The sequence below is a fragment of the Daktulosphaira vitifoliae genome, unplaced genomic scaffold (assembly GCF_025091365.1).
Source record: "Daktulosphaira vitifoliae isolate Bord-2020 unplaced genomic scaffold, ASM2509136v1 Scaffold_2, whole genome shotgun sequence".
NCBI classification, from domain to species: Eukaryota; Metazoa; Arthropoda; class Insecta; order Hemiptera; family Phylloxeridae; genus Daktulosphaira; species Daktulosphaira vitifoliae.
Genome location: NW_026099573.1, coordinates 17,559,880 through 17,578,495, shown reverse-complemented (window position 1 = coordinate 17,578,495; position 18,616 = coordinate 17,559,880). Strand labels below are relative to the sequence as shown.

Below are 18,616 nucleotides of genomic sequence, written 5' to 3'. Positions count from 1 at the left end.
TTGTAACATGTATAATTAACAAATTATTTAATAGATAATGATCTAATTAAGAAAATTACTAGTCGATAATAACTTATGTTTGAGAAATTTAAAATTTAAAGCAATGATTGAAGATCATGTCTGTTGCTATATTTATTATTAAACATTTCTCAGATGCATTCCTCCTTTCACTGACACCTTTATAAGGGACGAAGAAAAAATATTTAAAAAAATATAAGATAATTTTTTTGTTTATAATTGTCTTTTAAACAACTTTTGTACGAAACTTTTTTTTGTAAGTTAAATATTTTTTGAGAAAATTAAAAAAGCTCATTTTTGAACTTTTGCGAGGCTGTAAAAAAAAAAGCTCAATTCCAATCAATGAGGACTATTAGTAAGTCATTATACATATTTTAATTCAACTTTTAAAAAAACAAAATTTGGTTGGGAATTTTTTCTGCAATTTTCCCTTTGTTGACTGGCCTAGATGTCAGTTTTAAACTTGTAATTGAGTTAAAAGTTATGGTAATATATTCAATTTTTTTTACTTTAAACTTTTATAAATCTTTATCAAACATTTTTCATCATCTTTAAAGAACCAAAAAAATAGGTTAAAATTGAAAATTTGGACTGATTATTTTTAACATATTAAAAATCAAATCAGTAATAATTTGAAAACAAATTTTTTTTTTCTTTTAATTATTATTTTATATATAATTAGTAATAATATAAAAAATTAGAAGTGATAGAAAAAGTCTACTTGCAGATTTGAAAACAACGCGAAAAGTTGATTTAGAAAAGTATATTTTTGCTTCTGATGAAAGTTCCTTGTAGTCCAGTGCATTTTTTTATAGTAACAAACAGTTTTTATTGAAAATTATTGTATCAAGCCCTTTAAATTTTTATACACGTAAAAGTAAAGCAAAATATAACTTCTTTATTATTTTTATAATTTCTCCGTTTAAATTACAATATTAAATATCAATTTCATACTAAATTTAATAATTATAATTAGTATATATTCAAATATTATATTTTAAAATCAAAGAACTACTAATCATGATATAATTAAAGAAATAAGAGTTGATGTTGCTTTTGGAATAATCCACCAATTGCCTAATTAAAACAAAAAAAAAAAAAGTTTGTTGGGAATTTTTTCTGCTATTCTGCAAAATTACTCCTTCGTTGACTAGAATGAATCATTAAATAGAAAATTTTATGAGAATTAAAACAATGTTATTTTTAAGATTAATATGCAGTCAGAAAGTTTTATAATTATTATTTATTGTAAATTTATCAGAAAAACTCATTATTTTTTGCATTTTTATCGTAATAGAACACTTAAATAGAAATCATAGTAATCATTTCTAAGTAATTTTTGATATTTAAAAAGATTCTACTATTGAAATATCCAGAACTGAATTAATTTTAATGATTTACTTTAACTAAAAAAAAAAAAGTTAATATTTTGAATCCCTCTTGTGGGCAGGTAAAGGGTTAGATTTATAAAAAAAACCAAATGATAGATAAAGTCTTTATCTATATAAAAAAAAAATTATACTGATTTGGTCATTTTTGATAAAGTTTAACAGTTAACAAAGTTATAAGTTTTATACACTGTACTACAAGGAACTTCCATCAGAAACAAAAATATACTATTCTAAATCAACTTTTCGCGATGTTTTAAAATGTGCAATTAGACTTTTTCTATAACTTCTAAGTTTTAATATTATTAAAAAATAGTTTTTACATATAAAAAAAAATAATTAAGAACAAAAAAAATTGTTTTAAATTAAGACTGATTTTGATTATTAATATGTTAAAAATAAGGAAAATGACATATTTAACCTATTTTTTTAATCGTTTAAAGTTGATTGTTGTAAATGTTTATAATAAAAAAAAAAAATTTATTTTACCATAACTTTTAGCTCAATTGGTAAGTTTGACATTGACATAATTAAATACAGAATTTTATGACAATAAAAAAAATTGTATCGTTAAGATCAATATACAGTCAGAAAGTTTTATAATTACTATTTATTGTAAATTTATCAGAAAAGTTCAATATTTTTTTGTATTTTTATGGTAATAGATAACTTAAATAGAAGTAATAGTAATAATTTCCTAGGAACTTTTGTTGTTTGTTGAAANAAGTAATAGTAATAATTTCCTAGTAAATTTTGTGTTTGAAAAGATTCTACAATTGAAATATTGAGAACTTAATTAAATTTAATGATTTACTTTAAATAAATGAACCAATCAAAACAAAGTTGTTAAAAAGATTTACTCAATTGAGCGTATTATAAAATTTGATTATATTTGTAAAAATCAATTGTTAATTCAGGAGAAAAAACAATCATTTTTTTTAGAAATGATTTATATAGCAACATGTTACAAAAAAATTTGTAATATTATTAGTCTAGTAGTAGCACACACAAATAGAGTAAAAAAATTATTANGTAGCACACACAAATTTTTTCCATAATAAAGTACATTACATTAGCTTTAATTTAATATATATATAAAAGTGTCAGACTTTCCGAAACATTTTCAAAAGTGAATTTGAAAAAATTAATTTTTTGTAAAAAAGTTGTAATTTTAAATCCTCCCCTGTGGGCAGGTAAAGAGTCAGATATAAAAAATATATATATATCAAATGAAAGGTAATGATATCATGCATCTATAAAAAAAATTATATTGATATGTTCATTTTTGAAAAAGTTACGGCAGTTTTTAGTTAAAAAAATTGAAAAAATTTCGAAAATTAGCGAATTTTAAATTTGTAATTTTTTTGGAGGTTTCCCCCATTTACGGGGAACCAGGGAAATTTTTTCAAATTTTAAGGGTAATGTCTTTAACTAAATACGATTTGTGATCTTTTGACGTATCGTTAAAAGAAATCCGTTCGGTGAGAGCTGAGAAAAAGTAGTAACAGTCACATAAATAAAAAAAACACATCTTAGTAAAACCAATAACTTCTCAGCTTCGCATCGAAGCTAATAATTATAAGTGTAGGCAAATACATTTTTTGGGTGTGTTAAGTTTAATTTTCCTTCCTAAAAAACTACAGAATATACATAGGTTTTTGAATTATTTTTGAGAGAGTAATTGTTTAAACTCTGTAAATATTATTAATATATTTATTATTCTATGTTTTTGTATATTGTAATATTTAGTTATGAAGAAAAATCATCCCCATGAATTATTGATTTTTTGATATATTTATATTACAATTACATTACAAAAGTTTTTTATTTAACGATCCATGTTGAGAGTGATGATATTACAATGATAGTATAAAAAAAATATCAACGGTTTTTTGTTTCCTTCTTTCTCCCTCTTTTTCCCAGCATTTCTCATTTTCCTCTAATGATTTTTTTTTATCTTGGCAACTATTCAACATCCAGAGCATTATGTTTCATATGATTTCAGTCTATTTTCTTCAGTCGATTGCGATATTCATGCGTTTTAAGTCTATTTTCTATGTTCTTATTGCGTAGTAATCTCTCAACTATTATACTATGTAATCAATAAAATTTATTATCAATCTTTTCCTACTTTGGCTAAAAATGTGAGTGTCGTTTTATGAATTTATCATATTAATAATATAGCTATTTTGATATTTAATTGTGACCTGCGTTAATACGTTTTTTTAGCTTCATTTGAAGTATATAATTTTTGTTTTACAATAAATGGAACATAATTTTGTACAACTGGATTAGTTTTTGATTAGTTTGAGTTCAAGTAACTTATTAAAAATTGGATGTACTATATTATTATTTTTAAATATTTTTACTATTAAATTTTTTATAGTTACAATCATATTGACTTTGAAGTTATATGTTTTATTTCATTTTATAAAATCTTATTAATTATTGGATTTTAATTTAGCATTTTTGAAGATATTTAAATAGTATTTATACATTTTATTATATTTAAAATAATTGATTGTTAGCGCATCAAGCCACAATAAAATAATTATTGTTACAATAATGGATAAGTGTTCACAAACATTTTGTATTCTTACCAAAAGCGACTAAATAAATATGTGAACATATTTTTGTACATTAAGTTGTTCCACTAATAAAGAAAACAATTTATCGTTATATGAATTTACACACTAAATTTAGATTTACCAATAAACCCTGATGTTAGAAGATAAATGCTAAATTTTAATGTTATCTCCACTTACGTATGGTGTAAATTATAATAAAAAAGAATGAAGTACAGTAGGTATCCAGCGTAGTGTAGTTGAGGTTTTTTTTAGATTAGATTGATTGATATCTGACAAAGATTTAAATTACTGTTGTAAAACGCTTCGATGCGTATTTGAAACAAATTTATAAATACTTTATCTGACATTACATGATTTTCGACTTTAGAAGCTGATTAATCATAGAAGATAAATGTGTTGATATGAATATAAAATATAATCAATAATAAAATTTTCGTAATAATCTGTTCAATTTTCAATAATTTATTTCAATATAATGTAAAAAAATTTACTTATTTTTAACAACTATAATTTTTTGTGAAGATATTAAAAATATAACGTTTTGAAAATCAAACTAAGAACATTTAGTGATCTTTTGACATATTCAAAAACGTAAACCGCAAAAGGAGTAACTGTGTATAGTGACACAAAAAGATATTTTCTGATAATAATCAAAAAGAAAATACAGCAGAGTAAAACCAAAATCTACTCCGCTATCAAAGATTAAACATAATTTTTTTATTGTTAAAATTTCATTGATAATCATTAATATTATTCACCTAAACTGTGGTACAACTTGGTTTTAATGGGTCTTAAAATGAGTATTTTAAGTGGAGTTCTTTAAACTTGAAAGTTAAAATTATAACTAAAAAAATAATTTCTGAGGATTTTTAAACCACATGGACCCTCAAGTATCATTTAGCCAACTTTCCTACTAGTTGCGCCACTGCGTCCAAGGTCTAACTAGTAACCCCATCCAACCAATAAATTATAACTAATTAATGTGATTCCAGATAAACAATGATACGTAAACTAATAATTTCTATTACGCTTTATCTTCGACTTTTACTATCATTGTCGGCTTTGAAGACATGTGATTTAAGACCAAATGGCATTACGGCGCCAAAAAGTACTAATCCTCATCCGTTCAGAATTGTATTCAAAGGAAATACAGAAACATATTGGCCTGGAACAACTTATACAAGTAATAATATACAATTTTCAATATTATTTTAGTTAAAAAAAAAGCTTTTGTGATATCTTGAGTTATCACATCTAATAGATTTACAGCTTATTAACAAATTTAAAAATATACTTATTTAGGATAAATGTGAATTGGGCAAGTAAGTTGACAAATTTAAACTTACTATTTAAATTTGAAACTGTCAACAAGACTTTTTGAATGAAGACATGAATATTTATTTTATTTATTTCAATGATTATGTATTCATATTTTTCACATTAAGAGTTTTTATTCAAATTATTTTCAGTCATGATACAAAGCGTTAAAACTTCACAAACTATGACTCCTAGTTTTAGCGGTTTTACTTTAACGGTTGAAGCAGAAGACCATCAAACTTACGACGAAGATAACGAATTCTTCGCGGGTACATTTCAACTTGCTGGTGATGTAAAAACTAAAATCAGCGAAGTTTGCCCAAATACAATTACTCAGACATCTATGATATCAAAATCAGAAGTACAAGTGTTTTGGGTTGCTCCACCTTCTGGTAGTGGTTGTATTATTTTTAAGTTAGTTAACACGAGTTTATATCATTTGATTAAATGCAATTGAATTTGTTAAAGCTCGTAAAAAACGAAATATATGTTATTTTATCTAAGAAGGTTTTTTAAGAAGAAAATAAAAAAATATATCATTTATTTTTAAATATAATTTTTACTGAGCTGTGATTATTATAATTTTTCAAAATAATTGATTCAAGTATTTATTGTTTATTATTATTTATTTACATTATTTTATTATCTTTTTTAGAATTATTATCATTTAAATTTTTACGTTAAAAAATTGCGTCTTTATCATTTGTACTAATATACCAGTTTGTTTAAAACGTACTGGATAATTTAGTTTTGTGTTACTGTCCATATGTATTCTAGGTGACTAGAGAAAGCCTAGACATTTCTATTTTTTTTACCTCTTTTCGAAAATTATGAAAGATTTAATATAGAAATAAGTAACAAGTAACAAGAAAACTTCATAATAACGTCAAAAAACAGTCCTATAACAATAAATACTTAAATTAATTATTTTGACGACTTAAAACTATCGCAGCTCAGTAAAAATTATTTTAAAAAATGGTTATATGATTTCTTAAAAAAAATAAGATATATTTAGTTTCTAAAGAGTTATAACAAGTTAAAGATAGCGCCCTGTAAGAAATGTATGACGTGGAAATAAAATCCATGACTTTACACATCTATTGAACATTGCCTGTAAGTCAACAACGGAAAATCTGAACAAAAAAATTTCACCACCAAAAGTTTTGGTGGTGAATAAATTGATTTTTTCAGTTGGGAAGTTTTTAGCTTCGATGCGAAGCTGAGAAGGTATTGGTTTTACTAAGATGTGTTTTTTTTTTTTTTTTTTTTTGTCTGTTACCACTTTTTCTCAGCTCTCACCGAACCGATTTCTTTCAATGATACGTCAAAAGATCACAAATTGTATCTAGTCGAAGACATTACCCTCAAAAATTGAAAAAAATTCCCTCGTTCCCCGTAAATGGGGGAAACCTCCTAAAAAATTACGAATTTAAAAATCGCTAATTTTCGAAATTTTTTCAATTTTTTTTACTTAAAAGTGCCATAACTTTTTCAAAAATAAACATATCAATATATATCTTTTTTATATAGATGCATAATATCATTACCTTTCATTTGGTATATTTTTTTCATAAATTTAACCTGAACCTGCCCACAAGGGGGGATTTAAAATGACAACTTTTTCACAAAAAATTAACTTTTTCAACTTAACTTTTGAAAATGTTCCGGAAAGTCTGACACTTTTATATATATCTTAAATTGAAGCTAATGCAATGTTCTTTATTATGCGAAAAAAAAATTTCGGACTTTATTTTATCTTCACCGTGAAAATGGCTACCGAATGCTTTTTTTGCGTGAAAATTTTCGATTTTGGATTTTACATTTTTAACTTTATTATGCTATAACTTTTTGAAAAATGTATGGATCAGTACAATTTTTTTATGAGGAGTAGTATTCATATACATCTTTCATTTGACATACTGTTTTTTTAAATCGGACTATTTCCCTATATACGATGGGGGTTCAAATCTAAAANTATTTCCCTATGTACGATGGGGGTTCAAATCTAAAAAATGCATGTAAAAAGTAGAACTTTTTCAACTTAAATTTTGAAAGTGTTCCGGAAGGTCTGACACTTTTATATATATCTTAAATTAAAGCTAATGTAATATACTTTATTATGCAAAAAAAAAATTTCGGACTTTATTTTATCTTCATGGTGAAAACAGACATCAAAGTTTATAAAAAAAATACGATTTTTGTAAAAAAATTCTTTTTTATATTTTTAACTTTATAATGCTATAACTTTTTGAAAGATGTATGGATCAATATAATTTTTTTTTTATAGATGCATGATGTCTTTACCTATCATTTGGTATATATTTTTTTTATATCTGACCCTTTACCTGCCCACAGGGGGGGATTTAAAATGACCACTTTTTCACAAAAAATTTACTTTTTCAACTTAAATTTTGAAAGTGTTCCGGAAAGTCTGACACTTTTATATATATCTTAAATTAAAGCTAATGTAATATACTTTATTATGGTAAAAAAAAATTTCGGACTTTAATTTATCTTCATGGTGAAAACAGACATGAAATTTTATAAAAAAAATACGATTTTTGTAAAAAAATTCTTTTTTATATTTTTAACTTTATAATGCTATAACTTTTTGAAAGATGTATGGATCAATATAATTTTTTTTTTATAGATGCATGATGTCTTTACCTATCATTTGGTATATATTTTTTTTATATCTGACCCTTTACCTGCCCACAGGGGGGGATTTAAAATGACAACTTTTTCATAAAAAATTGACTTTTTCAACTTAAATTTTGAAACTGTTCCGGAAAGTCTGACACTTTTATTTATATCTTAAATTAAAGTTAATGTAATCTACTTTATTATGCAAAAAAAAAATTTCGGACTTTATTTTATCTTCACGGTGAAAATAGCTACCAAATGCTATTATTATGTGAAAATTCTCGATTTTATTTTTTACATTTTTAACTTTATAATGCTATGACATATTGAAAAGTGTATGGATCCACACAATTTTTTTATGAGAAATAATATTTTTTAATAAACCCTTTTTCATTTGACATACTTTATCTTAATCAGGATATTACTAAGGAACTAACAGATCATGTTGCTTTTGGAACAATCCACCAATTTTTTAAAATTAAACACTATCTAAAGATTTGCATCGAAGCGTTTATTTTTGATAGTGATTTTAATCACTGTCAGATATCATTATACTTGATCCAACTATGCCACGTCACCACTGTGCCGCGACCCCCCTGTGCTGGGTTTTTTATTATAAGGGCTTTAATATATATTTTAAACGTAGGGCAATTATTGTGGAATACCGAGACATTTGGTATTCTGATGATGATCAACTTAGTAAGAAAATATGTGAAGAAAATAATGAAAGTAATGATGAAAATTCTAACGTCGTGTATGAGTGTTGTGCATGTGACGAAGCAAAGTTCGAGGTTCGCATTTGATAGGGTTGATACTAATAAGTAGTTAATTTAATTTTTATTGTATTAGCTTACTTTTGAAGGAATGTGGTCAAGACATACTCATCCCAAAGATTATCCAGATGATAATTGGCAAACTCGATTTAGCGATGTAATTGGTGCTTCACACAAATATGATTATAGGTATGTATTATTAATACTATTCATCTTTTGATGAAATGTTAATATTTTTGATAAAGATCATTATTTTTGATTCGTTTAGCTTAAGTAGTTAATTTAAGATGATGCCGATTTAATGGCTATCTTCCCTTTTATATATAACTATTTCCAGCTTCTTACTTTTTTGTTAAAGTAAATTATAAAAATAATTTAAAAATAAATATAATAAATAATTTGAATTAATAAATCATTATTCGATTTATTAGGTTTATCATTTTTGATAATTACTGATGATTATTTATGTGTTGATAAAAAAAATTATAAAAAAGCATATTTATGGATAGGTTCTGGGAACAAGGTCATGTAGCTTCAGAAGGAATGAACAGTATAGCAAGGAATGGAGCTACGTCAACACTGGAATCGGAGCTTAAATCTCAAGTATACTAACAGAAATTTGATCTCGAGTTATTCAGAAATTGCAACTGATAAGTTAAAATTTAATTCTAGAGTGATAAAATTCGAACTATTATAAAAGCGCGAGGTATCAGCTATCCAAACATTACTGGAAAGACTTTTGCTGTGTTTCGAGTAGACCAAGAGCACCATTTGGTATCTGTGGTATCTTTTATGTGTAAGCAAATAAATTAAATCTTAACCTAATGAGTCTCAGAATACTGAAACCTTATATTTTTTTAATATTAGATCCATCGCCAGATTGGTTTGTAGGAATTTCCGGCCTAGAGCTGTGCTTACCAAACTGTAATTGGATAACAAACAAAACGATTAATTTATTTCCTTGGGATGCTGGCATTGATAGCGGAGTAACATATAACGTAAATTCGACAAATTTATCAATATTTAAAATTATGTTACCATTGTGTGAAGAAAAATGTCATTCTAAATTAATTATAGTCAATTTTCTTAGTCAAGTATTTCATTGATAGTATTATTATTATTATTATAAACCATTGTGTTTCTTAATAATTAATAAGTCAATAAAGCGTGGGAATATATTAAATTTTTTTAATTTTTTATATCGATAGTATATTATTATATTGTTTGTTTTTTTAGGCATCTGATTATCCAACTGTACCAAGAACCACTGTTCAAAGAGTTTGGGTAGCCATGCCTAATGAATCACGTTCACCATTTTACACAGAAGATGGTATGCCTATAAAACCAATAGCTAGATTACATCTTACAAGACAACGTCTATATGAAAAGAGTTGTGTTGTAGAAAATTCCAAAACCGAATCTAATGGTAAAAATAATATTTTTGGATCAATATTTACCTTATAATGGAATTATGAAAAATTATTTATTATATAGCTTGCGCTGTTGGCCCATGGTCAGAATGGGAACCATGTACTGCCACTTGCGGCAGAGGAAATACTAGTAGACATAGACAATATCTCAATCCTGATTCATATAAAACTTCGTTTTGTAGTGTGCAGCTAACACAAAACAAAAAATGCTACGTACTTCCATCTTGCTCGTAAGTATAAAAAATTAAATAAAAATAGAAAAACTTGTATTTTACCACATTTTAAACTAGAAAATTTATTGTAAAAACTATCTTTGATTATGTTTCTTGCAGTCAATCTTAATAAACGAGTTTTGTGATTGAACAGAGATGAGAATGCTTAGATGGACGAGTGGAGTGACTAGAGAAGATAGGATAAGGAACGAAAATATAAGGAGTATAGGTGTAGTGTCAATCGTGGATAATATGAGAGAAAATAGACTTAGATTGTTTGGTCATGTTATGAGGAAAGAGAAATCGGAAGCTATAAAACGGTTATAGAAATGAATGTTGAAGGAAGAAGAGTTAGAGGAAGACCAAAAAAGAGATGGAGGGATGCTATTGAATGCGATATGAGGACAGCTAATGTGAGCGTAGATGATGTGGGAGATCGTGTCAAGTGAAAGTTTAGGATAATGGTGGCCAACCCAAGTAGTTGCGATTAAGGCCAGGAAAAAGATGAAGAAGAATCAAGTTTTGAAATTATTATAACACAAATAGAGAAGAGTGTTTTTTGTCGCGTACTAAAATATAACAAGTCAATTTTAAAAATGTACATCGTTATATATTGTATTTTTTTTTAGAACAGACAACGAACAGACTTTAAAGACAGATTCAAGGTGTGACACAACAGCTTTTGGAAGATGGTCTAATTGTTCAGCTGAATGTGGTGTTGGTGTTCATGCTAGATTTCGAACAATTTTAAATATTGATGTTTCCCCGAAGTACTGTTTTGCTCAAGGTGTTCAATTAGAACAAACTGTAGATTGTATGGTGAAATCGTGTACTGATGATAGCGGCGGTTCAGTTAGTGTAAATTAGTTGTATTAAATCCTTAAGAAATTACCTAATATTTTAAACATCATTAATATAGATAATTTTTGTTATATATTTTAACAAACGATTATAAGCTTATAAAAATTAATTATTAGGCGAATTTCATGTAAGTCATTATTATAATGCCTGAATACATTTATAAATGTATTTGGGAGTATCTTGTAACAAATTAAACCTTCTGTGTCAAACTCTCGAAATCGTGAAAATACATATAAATAACTCCTGTTTACAGACTCAACTATACAGTCGATTATTTTATTTATATTCTATCAATTATTGATAAATTAATATAAATATATATAAATATATATATATTTATTTTTATTTAAAAATGAAGATTGATTATTAATTAGTCTGAAGTTTTATTTGTGATCAATTTTCACTAGGGTACCTTGAGATAAGCCACTCTATGGAAACATTGCTAATAAAAAAAGTGATTACCAAAAAAAAATCAAAATAACTATGTCACTGTGACAGGTTAATAAAATTTAAGATGGAACATTTAATCTTGTAGGCCCTGGGCTTTTTTTTAATTAAATTTAACTAAGTACAACTTTTGTTCTTAATATTTGGCATGCTACAAAATTTGTTTTTGTATAAGTTTTAGTTTTCAATTTTTAGGATTTAGAAGTTTTGTGTAAAAATTGTTGGCTGTCTAATTGGTCGATGTGGTCCCCATGTTCAACTTCATGTGGGCAAGGTCAAAGACAGAGAAATAGAGTTTCTATGGGTCAATCCAATGATTGTCTACCTCAATGTTTTCTTCAGACAATTGATTGCCCAGATAACCCATCGTGTGACGAACAAAATTTTGGTAAGTTTAAATAGGCAAACGTTGATAAGTCTAATAAATTATTATCTATGATCACTTAATAAATAAAAATGTACATGCTGCTAAGAGGACGCATGGCCCATAAATAACGACGAAATAATAAAAAGGTACAATGTTACTGTACAACGTCTTTATTACTATAGTAAGGAAAACAAAATTTCATGCAACAGTTCATATGTTAAACGTATGTTGAAATTAACAGGAATTTTAAATTTAATTTTATTAAAATTTCTTTGAAATAAGGTGAAGGGGGGTAAGTGTGTCTGCTGCATATTTGGACGTGGTAATATTTATGATTATTTTATCAAAGTGATATGTGTGTCTTTTAATCGTTCAATTTTTTATGATTATGTTAAATATAGAATTATTAAGTATTATTTGACATAGTCTGTAAATGTGATACCAGTTGTGTAGATCTTCCTAATTAAGAATATTATAACTTGGATTATTTGTGAGTTCATTGTTTATTTTTGTATAAATTGATATTGATATTTGATATTGACGTTAAAAAAAATCCATAACTTTTAAATTAATTATATATTTGTGTTAAATAAATTATATTACCGTAAAAATAGCTCACATATTTAATAATTAAAAATATATTCAATAAAATTGTTTAATTCGTATAATTGCACTATTGGGGCAAGTTTGAACCTCATTTCTTTTTTTCTACAGAAAACACTAGAAAATTAAATTTTAATTACTTTTAGTATAGATTCAGTTACTTTGATAGTAATTGTGTTATATAAGATAATTATTTAACAAAAGAAATAGCACAGAAATAATTTTATGATTATGTAAGGAAAAAAAAACCTACTCACTTACCCCAATTCACCTAACATTAAATTATTAAATAAGGTGTTCAGTATTTTATTGTTCATATTAATATACTTTTTTTTAGCATTTACTCCCTCGTCACAAGAAAACACACCAGTACCAACTTTTAATAATAATTTAGAAGAAGATACAGAAGATGTAAGTTCTATTTATCATTTTTTTTTTCAAAATGTTTCTTTTGGAAATGTTTAAAATCAAGTAAAATAACCTAAAGTTTCTTAAAGAGAGTGACACAGCACTGGGGTTGCTGATGGAAGTAATGGACAAATAACTATTAGTTGACACGAGAATTAAATGTTGAAAGGCGTGAAACCGTTTATTGTTGACGTATAGGTTCAAAAGTGAACACTTGAATTTATATACACCAAAAATGAAAAACAAAGTTTAAATAAAATGTATAAATGACAAAAGTCAAGTGAAATCAAAACACAATAGTTAATCCAACTATTTTGTTAGTACGTTCGATTCGTTGAAGGCCTCCTTTGTGTTCGAAAGTCGAAAAACGCAATGTACGGCCCTAGACGTCGAGAAGCTTTTTTAGTGGTGATATCGCAACAGTTTGTCGATGGCGGCGCTGTGTTAGATTAACTTTGTACTGGTCGGCATGTATGTTGTTAATTTTTGTTTGTTGTATAGGCTATGCGGTGGTTGACCAGCGAGGTAGAGTCGGGCTGGGTGTTCTATAAAAACACAGATAATCCAGTACCGTTTCAAGAAGATGAGTTATTGTTAATCAGAACATTTTTAATGAGTAGCTAAAATGAATTAATTTGATATAGTTACTATATTATAAAGAAAAACATGAGTTTTGTAACTAAATCCATAAAAAAAGAATTTTGAACATTTGTAATTAAACAATAAAAAAACAATTGTATGAATTGATCAAATTTCAGGGTTTAAATGAGTCAGGATGTAGAATGTCGAAATGGGGAAAGTTTTCAAACTGCAGCGTTCCTTGTGGCTTAGGCAAAAAACATCGCACTCGACAAATAATAGTAAGTTAAGTTCTTTACCTGCCCACAGGAGAGGATTTAAAATTACAACTTTTTCACAAAAAATTAATTTTTTCAACTTGACTTTTGAAAATGTTTTGGAAAGTCTGACACTTTTATATATATATTAAATTAAAGCTAATGTAACGTACTTTATTATGAAAAAAAAAAAAATTTCGGACTTTATTTTATCTTCATGGTGAAAACAGACATCAAAGTTAATAAAAAAAAATACGATTTTTGTAAAAAAATCCTTTTTTATATTTTTAACTTTATAATGCTATAACTTTTTGAAACATGTATAGATCAATATAATTCTTTTTTTTATGGATGCATGATGTCTTTACCTATCATTTGGTATATTTTTTTTATAAATATGACTTTTTACCTGCCTACAGGGGGGGATTTAAAATGACAACTTCTTCAAAAAAAATTTACTTTTCCAACTTGACTTTTGAAAATGTTCTGGAAAGTCTGACACATTTATATATATATTAAATTAAATCTAATGTAATGTACTTTATTATGGAAAAAAAAATTTCAGACTTTAATATGTCTTCACGGTGAAAATAGCTACCGAATGCTATTATTGTGTGAAAATTCTCGATTTTATTTTTTACATTTTTAACATTATAATGCTATAACTAATTGAAAAGTGTATGGATCAACATAATTTTTTTTTGAGAAATAATATTTTTTAATAATCCCTTTTTCATTCGACATACTTTATCTTAATCAGGATATTAATAAGGAACTAGCAGATCATGTAGCTTTTGAAATAATACACCAATTTTTTAAAATTAAACACTATCTAAAGATTTGCATCGAAACGTTTTATTTCGATAGTGATTTTAATCACTATCAGATATCATTATACTTGATCCAACTATGCCATGTCACCACTGTGCCGCGACCCCCTTGTGCTGGGGTTTTTTTTTTTTATTATATTTGAGTATTATTTAAATAAAATAGATTAACAACATTCGGGATTCAATGTAGTGAAATATAGACTTTTTTTGGATTACTATTAATTGATATCTGACACTTTTGTAAAATTCTGCGATGCGTATTGAAACAAATTTATCATATTTACCAAAAATGACATGACTATCGAATTTAAAGGCCGATTATTAATAGGAAACATGTAGTTGTAAAATCTTTTATTTTTTTTTTAATCTAATAGTATATTAAGTGATCTCAATTAACTTTTATATAATTTAAAATGATTTATGTATTCCAATATTATACAAAAATTTACAGAATTCTATTATTTTTGGCTTAACTGACTTTAGATGTCTTGCTATTGAACCTTTTTTCTGTTTTAGTCTTAATGAATATTGATTTAGCTTTAAAGAAGTTTAAAGAAGTCAGGTTTTCTTGAATATTATCAAGAATTAAAAAGATAAAAAGATATGGCGATTTCGACTCTCACTGTACTTTGGTTAATAATTTCAAAAAAGTTTGTTGTCAATAAAAGTTTAGATAAGATGTAATCGTCTTCTTTCAAAAATTTATTTCAATAAATAATGAAAACTAAAAATACCAACATCTACTGTATAAAAATAATTTTTATAAAACTATAGATTAATAATTAAAATTATTGTAACTTTTTGGGTCATTTACCTTTATTTCGGGAAATGTGGGGAATTTTTCAGAACTTTGAAGTCTGAAGATTCAACTAGTTACATTTTGTGATCTTATATGTAAAGTTGTTCAAAATCGGTACAGTAAAGATTGATCAATTTACATAACTTAAGATAAAAACCAATAGTTGTTCAGTTACGCATTGAAACTAATGATTTTTCTGTTTAATTTAATTTTAGTATCCCACAAATCCAATGGATCAAAAGAAATGTCGGAAAAAGCTTATTGATCAAAGATCTTGTCGAGGCAAACAATGCAGTAAGCATTATTATATAAGTTTATATGTGTTCACATACATTTAATCTACTAAAATACTTATAATTAAAATTTAAACTAACACAGTAAATTTTATTTTCGTAGCTTAACTGATTTGTTTGGCTTCTGTAAGCATTGAGTTTTATTTATTTAAGTAAATTTAATTATTTTTTCATGTAACTTCAAAATAAATAGTAGTGAATACTTATTAGAAAAATCGTATTAAATTTTATTAGAATGCAGGTACTCGGAATGGACAGAGTGGTCATTATGCTCAGCTCCGTGTGGTATGAACGCATTTCAACAGCGTACCAGGATCCCAGAGGACCCAACTCAGTCGTGGTGCAGTGATAGATTACAACAACGTATTTGCGCGGCTTTAGCTTGCAAGTCCAATTAGTATGTTCTAGTAAAATTTATATAACCATTAATATTAATTATCTATTTATAATTTATTATTTTTTATTAGAATATTATACGACAAATTTACAATTCTTAATAATTTATAAATTGAAAGCATTTATAATAAATAAAAATTAATAGTTGTTTAATGAAAGTATTCATGTATAAAAAAAATTACAATTAATATTAAAAACCCTAAGTATAAAATATAGTCTTTTTTGTATTTTTGTGAAAATGTATCGTGAATGATTTTGATAAATAAATGTTATTTAGTTTTCAATACTACTATACACAAAAACAAAACCAAATCAATTTCAAATACATGTTTGGACTAACGTACGATACTATAGAAAAATTCCAAATTTAAGAAACTTAAAAATTATGCAAAACGTAACTACTGAATTAAACTGAGAGTTTTGATATCAATTTTTTCTTTAACACTTGTTAATTAAATGACTATCTTCAAATCTAAAAAATAATTTAATAAAATAACTAATTTTTAAAATTTGTTTATAATAGCGAAAAATTACATAAAATATATTTTAAATATAGTCCTATATTGTAAACATTGTTAAAAAAAATTGTAGCACAGTGAGGTCGCACCATAAAGTGGACGTGTTGCTAATCTGAATCCCTTCTGTGGGCAGGTAAATAGTTAGGATTTCAAAAAATTTATATCAAGCAAAATGGAAAATACGTAAGGTTTTTATATAAAAAAAAATTTTTAATTCATTTATTTTTATAAAAGTTATGACATTTTCAAGAAAAAAATGTCCCAAATTTATCGATTTTGAAAATCGAATGTTTGTTGGTTTTGCTGGTCTTTATATTTGAATGCTATAAGACAAGACTGGTCTGATTATTGACTGATAAATAAGAATTTTTGTTTTATATGTTAGAAGGAAAATACCTTTATTAATAGATTCATCAATAATTTATTTGTGATAAGATCATACTCAGAAGTTTTACTTTAAAAATTTAACATATTCACCAAAAATGACGTGATTTTTCACTTAAGAGATTAATAAAGCATCGAGACACATATTACCAGAACGTTTTTCTTTATTTAATCATTAATTACATTTAACAGATTTTAATTAAAAATAACATAAAATTATACTATTATTTTTTTACTAGGAAAAATATTACAAAATGCTTATTCTTAAATTGTCGAGGAAAAACAATCTACTAAGAGCTTTTTATACAAACACTAAAATAAATGGTAGAACGCGGGGTCACGTCATAGTTAAAACAAGAATAGATGATATCTAAAACTGATTAATATCACTACTATAAAAAATGATGCAAATCTGTATATTGTGTTTAAATTTTAGAAGGAATTATTAAATTATTCCAAAAACTACATCAACTCCTACTTCCTTATTTATATTTTAACTAGTGTAATATATTAATAACTACTTATTATAGTAATTCAATTTAGCATGAAACTAATGTTCAGTAATTTAGTATTGTAATTGTTATGGAGAAATTATAAAATAGTTGCATATTGCCAGTGTTGTTACGTTTTTTTTTTAAACATTTTTTAACAACACTGTATATTTCGTACTTCCATAACTAACGTAGATCAAAATTGTAAACAAGGCAGAGACAATTAATGATTTTGGAAGGGCTGTATATTATATTATTTAATGTATTTATTAGATGAGAATGAAACCGACAAAATTCTTTCATGCATATATTTATAATTCTTCCTTTTCTTTTTCCTCACCTTAATCCCAACTACTATTATAATTAATATATAAATTAAATTAATTTTTTTTTCTAAAGAGGGTTAAATAGAGTACATACCTCTTATATGTCTATACTGTTTAACCTAAAGTAAAAGACATAAATATTTATTAAAACAATATAATGTTGATCCACACATTTTTCAAAAAGTTATAGCAATTTAAAATTGAAAATATATAATATGAAATAAAAAATTTAAACACAAAAATAGCATTTTTTTATTTATGGCAGTCATTTGGTAATTATAGATGTCAACACATAAAATTTTAGAAATTAAAACACATATCACAATAAAAACAAAACCTTTTTTAATAATTGTAATAAAAGTATTACACAATATTCGCTGGATCAAATATTATTAAATAAGTCAGAAAATATGTTGGAACATTTTGTACTGTGTAAACGCTATATTTATAAAAAGTGCAAGTTGATATCATAATTAAAATGTAAATAGGATTCTTAATAAATTTTGGTAGTGACCAAATTAATTATAATTTATTTTCATACAATTTTACTTCATTTATCTGTTATAAAATATATATCCCTTAGAACTTATAGGATTATCAACTTTTTTAGCTTCGATGCGAAGCTGAGAAGGTATTGGTTTTACTATGATGTGTATTTTTTTTTTTTTTTTTTTTTTTTTTTTTTTTT

The 18,616-nt window shown here is 25.5% G+C and overlaps 1 protein-coding gene across 6 annotated transcripts; it reads left to right on the top strand.

The window, feature by feature from the left end:
* The first annotated feature begins 3,405 nt into the window (after nucleotides 1-3,405).
* Nucleotides 3,406-16,421, top strand: LOC126898549 (spondin-1). Of its 6 annotated transcripts, XM_050672722.1 has the most exons (18): nucleotides 3,406-3,550; nucleotides 4,987-5,177; nucleotides 5,464-5,725; nucleotides 8,601-8,745; nucleotides 8,804-8,916; nucleotides 9,237-9,330; nucleotides 9,400-9,523; nucleotides 9,595-9,725; nucleotides 9,964-10,153; nucleotides 10,222-10,387; nucleotides 10,999-11,227; nucleotides 11,873-12,065; nucleotides 12,151-12,267; nucleotides 12,985-13,058; nucleotides 13,814-13,915; nucleotides 15,736-15,814; nucleotides 15,917-15,939; nucleotides 16,048-16,173. In XM_050672722.1, exons 2-17 carry the CDS (start codon nucleotides 4,994-4,996, stop codon nucleotides 15,919-15,921), a joined length of 2,208 nt encoding a protein of 735 aa, XP_050528679.1. In that variant the 5' UTR covers nucleotides 3,406-3,550; nucleotides 4,987-4,993; the 3' UTR covers nucleotides 15,922-15,939; nucleotides 16,048-16,173. The 6 variants fall into 6 exon arrangements, with proteins under 6 accessions (XP_050528679.1, XP_050528673.1, XP_050528675.1 ...); XM_050672716.1 differs by lacking the exon at nucleotides 15,917-15,939 and having other exon boundaries at nucleotides 16,048-16,421; XM_050672718.1 differs by lacking the exon at nucleotides 15,917-15,939 and having other exon boundaries at nucleotides 10,999-11,221; nucleotides 16,048-16,420.
* The last annotated feature ends 2,195 nt before the right edge of the window (nucleotides 16,422-18,616 follow it).

Bases quoted from the DNA above. Each gene is read 5' to 3' on its own strand.
- LOC126898549 (XM_050672716.1), top strand. From the start codon at position 4,994: ATGATACGTAAACTAATAATTTCTATTACGCTTTATCTTCGACTTTTA. The intron at 9,331-9,399 runs GTATACTAACAG...ATTTAATTCTAG, and splicing joins AATCGGAGCTTAAATCTCAA to AGTGATAAAATTCGAACTAT. The intron at 9,726-9,963 runs GTAAATTCGACA...TTGTTTTTTTAG, and splicing joins ATAGCGGAGTAACATATAAC to GCATCTGATTATCCAACTGT.